Source organism: Herpailurus yagouaroundi, unplaced genomic scaffold, assembly GCF_014898765.1.
Source record: "Herpailurus yagouaroundi ecotype Mexico unplaced genomic scaffold, PumYag 205, whole genome shotgun sequence".
Lineage (NCBI taxonomy): Eukaryota > Metazoa > Chordata > Mammalia > Carnivora > Felidae > Herpailurus > Herpailurus yagouaroundi.
In genome coordinates this window covers 3,437,953-3,444,753 of record NW_024412436.1, presented here as the reverse complement: position 1 = coordinate 3,444,753, position 6,801 = coordinate 3,437,953, and the positions used below count along the sequence as shown (strand labels likewise).

Sequence of the window (6,801 nt, the reverse complement as noted above, 5' to 3'; positions counted from 1 at the left end):
AATAAAATAAAATAAAATAAAATAAAATAAAATAAAATAAAATAAAAATACTAAAATATTAAGTATCAATAAAGAAATAATAAAAAAAGAAACTTCAGGAGTGGTGTGAAGGAAAGTATTGAGTAGGAATTAAGTGAAATGAGTTAGACTGTCACCAGTTGGTTGACACTTAAATTTATTTTGGCTTTAATTCTTTATTCTTTACGAACATTGCTTTCCTCTTCTTCTAATTTCTATCCTGTGCACCAGATACTTCAACCATAGTTTTGAAACTCAACCAATAACAACGAAATGATTTGATGCTTCTTTCAGTAGTGAGCTGACTGGGTCAAAGACTCCTTGACTTTGAGTCTACGTACTCTTTCCTTTCTGTTTCTACCACCGTGACGCTGAATGATTTCAATAGACTCCTACTGATTCTCTCCATATTCTTTCTTTTAAATTTTTTCTTACATTGATTTATTTTTGAGAGACAGAGAGAGACAGAGCACAATGGGGGAGGGGCAGAGAGAGAAGGAGACACGGAATCCGAAGCAGGCTCCAGACTCTGAGCTGTCAGTACAGAGCCCAACCCGGGGCTCGAGCTCACAAACCATGAGATCATGACCTGAGTCGAAGTCAGACGCTTCACCGACTGAGCCACCCAGGTGCCCCTCCATCTTCTTTTTTTTGGTTCTCCAATCCGTATTATGCATTGCTTCTAGGAAAATTGTCCCAAATGCAGGTGTCAAGATACTAAGTGGGTTCCCATTATCCAATAAAGGCCATATTCTTTCATTAGGCAGTTAATTTTCCAGCTTATACCTTGCTTTCCATCAAAATAAATTATAAGCGTATATAATTTCCACTAGCTAATTGCAAATCCTTCATGGACAGAATCTATAATAGATTTGTCATTGTATCCCCCAAAATATACAGCCCAAATAAACGTGTTGGATTTATTACTATATGTCTCTGACCTATATTGTGTATCATCATGTGAACTTCTCTTTTTTCTTTCTTTTTTTTTTAATGTTTATTTTATTTTTGAGAGAGAGACAGAGCATGAGCAGGGGAGGGGCAGAGAGAGAGGGAGACAGAATCTGAAACAGGCTCCGAGCTGTCAGCACAGAGCCCGATGTGGGGCTCAAACCCATGAACCGTGAGATCATGACCCGAGCTTAAGTCGGATACTCAACCGACTGAGCCACCCAGGCAGCCCGTGGACTTTTCTTTTCAGCCATGCCCTGTCATGACTTTGAGGCTTACATACAAAAGCTAGATTACCTAATGGGTAACTCACCCTCCCAACAATAAATGGCAATGTTTCTTTCAGACTTCCGGGTTCTAATGAGTCCAACCAATTTGCTGGATTTGGGTTCCCTAAGAACAGGAATCTACCATGCTTGATTCATTATCATCATCCTTAAAGCTTTTTTCCCAACTCTGTATTGTCTGTGGCACTGAAAAAAGACTTGCTAAGAAGTGAATTGAAACTTCACGCTGACTTATGAAATCTTTCAGGAAAGGCAACAGCATTGTGCAAGCTTATCCTTCTGATAAAAACTTCTCATTTCTCAGAATGGCTAGTATTGTTTTGTCCCTATCGACTTCTATAGGCTACAATAACCCCTGTAAGTTTACACAGAAAGAAACAAAGACAGAAAAGGGGCTTACCAAATTGACACTGGGGCCCGTAGTACCCAACATCACAGTTGCAGGTATAATTATTGATGGTTTCCACACATTCTCCATGGTCGCTGCATGATGAGGGCTGACAAGAAGCTTTAAAGGTGGGGGACGAAATAAATGATTTGAACATGATTACTTCTTAGTACTCAGAGTCATTTCTTTGGATACAGATAACTCTTTTGGCTGAGACTACTTTAATAAGCAGGAAAGGTTTATTTGTACCTTCATAGCATTTTTGCACCAAAAGATAGGTCAGGATTTTTCTATTTATGTCATATACTGGCCATATAGCCACAGGCATATACTTAGAATGAATTTACCGACACCAACATTCTCTAACATTCTGGGGAAACTCACTGATGTACTTTGAACTCTTGCAATTATTTTGTTTTAAATGTCATAAGTACATTAAGTGATGGCCTAACCCCAACCATTTCTGCAGTATATTTGACAATCCCTCTCTTTTTAGAAAGTACTATAGAAAGATTAAGAAGTTTGAACTTGTTAGGTCAGTAGAGAGCCCAATGTACAAGAGGTCAAATTAACTATGTTTCACTGATGAAATATGACTTGGAAAAATACCGTTTGGGAACTGAAAACAAATTTTCATCCTCCACAGATAACAAAACATGGCAGTATTTCATTATATAGAATTATGGGAGATTAGGCCAAGCACAAAACATGAGCATAAAGCCCCCCACCATAAGCAGGGAGGAAATGAGGGGGCGTGTGAGCCTGAGCTCTTGGCCAGACCCACATCTCTGTATCCGCTTCCCTGCCTCACTTCTCACATGCATTTGTCATATTGATGCAGATTGATTTAAAGATGTCACTTTTGGGTGTTGGACCCAGCCTCCCACACCAAACGTGCACAGAAGTGACATGCTTTTATTCTATTTTTATTTTTGTTTTTTCGAGAACTGGATTTACTTCCAAAGGTACCGGAAACTGCTTTCTTCCCTAACACCCCCACCACCCCTGGGATCCACGCCACCACTCTCCCCACTCTGGCCACCGCCTACCTGTGTAACAGAGGGCTGTCTTCTGCTTGTGACAGGAATCATCATTCCATTTTCCCGCGTCTTTGGCCCTCTTGATGTAAATCTCCACACAGTCTTCTTTGGACTTCTTGTTGTTCGGCTCTCCACGTCCCCAGTTCTCCGCTTCTTTGGTAAGAGACTTGTTGGTTCCCACCCAAGTCCACGTTCCCCCTACCTTCCGGATTCCTATCCAGTAGTAATAGCGGCTGAAGGGAAGCGTCTGCTCCAGGTATTCAATCTCTCCCTTGTTCTGGATGGCAACTAAATCTGTGTAATTTTCTTGGCAGAACTTTCTAGCCCTTGCCCAGTTCATGGGTGTTTCAGAATAGTGGTAAGTCCAGCAGTCGGTCCCGTGACGTGCAAGGAAATCTGAAAGACATCAATGCGAACTATGCGGGCTCACAGTCATGGCTGGAAAGAATCTAGAGCGAATCCATGCTGGGCCCGCCACTTAGACGTGAAGAAACCGAGACCTCAAGGGTATATGGGTTACCTTCTCAGGGTCATAGAAGCGGTCATTTGCACATTTGGGGTAGAACCCAGACCTTTGGTTTCTATTTACTTTTCATGGTAACATTCAATACTTTTTGTGCATAGCTCTATTTTAGATAAATCTGGTGGCTTCCTAGATTTATTTTCATAATTTTTTTCTCAAAATTCTTCCAAGTGAAATTCAACCAATGTATTTTAGAAATTCTTATTTCCTTTTCTATTTCTTTTTTTTTTTTAATTTTTTTTAACGTTTATTTATTTTTGAGACAGAGAGAGACAGAGCATGAACAGGGGAGGGTCAGAGAGAGAGGGAGACACAGAATCTGAAACAGGCTCCAGGCTCTGAGCAGTCAGCACAGAGCCCGACGTGGGGCTCGAACTCACGGACCGCGAGATCGTGACCTGAGCCTAAGTCGGACGCTCAACCGAGTGAGCCACCCAGGCGCCCCTCCTTTTCTATTTCTATTAATTATATGCAGAAGATTTACTATCCACTTTTTTATCCTGGGATAATTTCTTAGAAGCCAATATTTATGTTTCTACTAGAGAAGAAAATAAGGACAGGAATAACGACATAGTTTTAGTTATCTCTTCATCTCAAAAAGATAATCTTTTACCACAGGAAGAGCTGCTTCTGGGAAAGCCTTAATACATAGCCCAAGCCTTATATATGTAACTATGTTTTTTGGGTTTTTTAAAAAAGAATAATTGGGGAGCCTGGGTGGCGCAGTCGGTTAAGCGTCCGACTTCAGCCAGGTCACCATCTCGCCGTCTGTGGGTTCGAGCCCCGCGTCAGGCTCTGGGCTGATGGCTCGGAGCCTGGAGCCTGTTTCCGATTCTGTGTCTCCCTCTCTCTCTGCCCCTCCCCCGTTCATGCTCTGTCTCTCTCTGTCCCAAAAATAAATAAACATTGAAAAAAAATTAAAAAAAAATAAAAAAGAATAATTTACAAAACCAAATGATGCAGGATTATGAAATTGATTTAGATCGTGTTCTGTGCGCAAAGATACCCAGCGTGTCTAGTGACCATATGGGTGCTTCGAATCTGAGGACTTTAAAGAAACAAAACCAAGAGGTGCCTGGGTGGCTCAGTCAGTTAAGCATCCGATTCTTGATCTCAGCTCAGGTCTTAATCTCAGGGTCATGAGTTCAAGCCCTGAACTGGGCTCCACACTGGGTGTGGAGCCTACTTAAAAAAAAGAAGAAACCAAAAACCAAAAACCAAAAAAACCCCAGAAACACACAATGACTTCGTGGTAGCATATGCCATTCTAAGCACGGTATGATCTATGCGAAACACTGTTCTACCGTTACAGTAAATATTTTCACAGCCATAAACATCTACTGCGTTTCCACTGTGTAGGGCAAAAACCATAGAGAAATATCAAAGAGAACATGGATCCAATTTTTATAGTCTCCTAAGGATTCCTCCTGAACAGATGCAAAGAAAACATAATTAATCTTGATCAAATTAAACATATCAGAAATGAACAGAGAACTGAAAAAAAAACCCCAGATATGATTAATGAGTAAATAGTGTAATAAAATAAACATTTGGAGTGGAGTTTTGAAGGAGAATTCTACCAGAATATATGTTCGCAGAAGAAATCGTTTTGTTCGGGGGGTCTCCTCAGTGCTAGAACAGTGCCTGCTACGTTGAAGGGACTCAGAAAATGTTTGTTGAATGAAATGAGCACTAGCTTTGCAGGTGACATGAGGCAGACGTGGTGTAAAGAATGTGTGAGGGACAGAGGAAAGCACATTTGTTTGGCCAGAGCTGAAAATCCAAGCTAGGGGGTCAGAAGACATTAGCTTACTTAGGAATGGGAAAGCTCAAAACAATTGCTGGAGAGTCTTCAAGAATCAGACATAAAACTTGTCACACCAATGGGAGAAGAATAAAAAAAAAGGGGGGGGGGCGTCTGACCGTAAGGAGCTCACCCTTTAATTGTAGAAATGACACTGATGTGCACTAAACTAATGATAAAAATAGAAAGTATCGTGCTAAATATTTGGCACAGATTGGGGCGCCTGGGTGGCTCAGTCGGTTAGGCGTCCAACTTCGGCTCAGGTCATGATCTCATGGTTCGTGGGTTCGAGCCCCGCATCGGGCTCTGTGCTGACAGCTCAGAGCCTGGAGCCTGCTTCAGATTCTGTGTCTCCCTCTCTCTCTGCCCCTCCCCCAGTCACGCTCTGTCTCTCTCTGTCTCTCAAAAATAAATAAATGTAAGAAAAAAATTACAAAAATAAATATTTGGTGCAGATTGCAAATGCGCCATCAGATATTTCTTAATTGACTTTATTTCCTCATAATTAAGACTTCAGTGGTATTATTAGGATTTGGACCCTGCAACAAGGGTGTGGCAGGTTTAGGAGGTTTCTGGGCTGTCACTAAAGGTGACAGGAAGGAAAAGATGCTCACAGAAGGATAGAATTAACAGCTATCTACCTAATCATCTTCCCTGTGACTGTGTGCTCCCAGTGGATATTTAAGAAAAACAAACATAAGTGAAAAAGGGCTTAGCAATATCGTAATTAATATTAATCAATACCGTAACGTACCACAACAGAGCACTGTCCAGACCCACAACCTGAAGACATTCCATGAGTCCCTCTGAGCTCTCTGACATTTCCAGGGAAATACCTGCAAAGAAAATTATAGTTAGATTTATATTCTTAACTCACAAGTCTATAGCACCTTGAGGAGATGGCTACGACTCTCTTAAAGTTCAAAATAAAATACATATTCTTACTAACCTTGCCTGAAGTAAGAGGTTTCTTAGATGAGCATGAAAAGGTAGCGTTAAATTTGCTTCAAAACTGACTCAAAGTTCGTTCTTTTGTTCTTTTCACGTTTTAGCCTCAGGTTGCTGATTGTTACAACTCTGATTTTTTTTCTACATTTAAGTAATTTTTCTACTTCCCTTCTGCTGAGCTATTAGATGAAACTATTTGATATTGAATATGTATATTTTTTAAAGTGTTTTTGGATGCTTCATGAACTATTGATGTCTGAGATTTAAATGTTAAAATCTTACACTGGATTATAATGATTCACTGCTTCGAATACTTACAAGAATTAGATAGCCAGACACCGATAAAGAAAAGCAATTCATTTTCTTTCAAGTAAAAAAGAAATACATTTTGCACAACCCAAACCACAAATGTTCTGCACACCTTAAAACTGTATTTTCTGAACTATATCACTTCTCAGGTAGCCCCAGTGTTTAGCTGCAAAAGTGCTCATTTCAACAAGAGAGTACTTCCTCAAGACTCTCACCAGAAACGAGTGAATGAGGAGAAATCAGCACATCTGAGAAGAAAAACTCTGGGAGCACTCTTTAACTCAGGATTTTTAATTCTTGGCTTTGTGAAAACCAAAAATGAACCCTGCCCCTGCAGTCCCAAGGGCTTCTCTCTGAGCATCTGGAAATCTCTGAGGCTGAAAAGCTCACCTTGGCTTTGCTCATCCCTTCTTTAGTTCTTCCGGACTCCAGCCTCTCAACTCAGCACCAGGGCGTCTGGGTCCTTGCCCACGGCTGGGCTGGGCGAGCTGTGCTTCAGGAGGCTGCGTGGAGTGCCACCAAAAAGGCTTGCT

General features: G+C 41.0%; 1 protein-coding gene across 1 annotated transcript in view; it reads right to left on the bottom strand.

The window, feature by feature from the left end:
• Nucleotides 1-6,801, bottom strand: part of SELL (selectin L) — a 22,412-nt gene extending 15,611 nt beyond the window's left edge. The window contains exons 1-4 of the mRNA XM_040451624.1: nt 6,659-6,801; nt 5,766-5,847; nt 2,694-3,080; nt 1,657-1,764 (exon numbers count right to left, since the gene is read on the bottom strand). Of these exons, the coding sequence (XP_040307558.1) occupies nt 1,657-1,764; nt 2,694-3,080; nt 5,766-5,847; nt 6,659-6,673 (592 nt within the window). The 5' untranslated portion in view covers nt 6,674-6,801. The remainder of the gene's footprint in view (nt 1-1,656; nt 1,765-2,693; nt 3,081-5,765; nt 5,848-6,658) is intronic.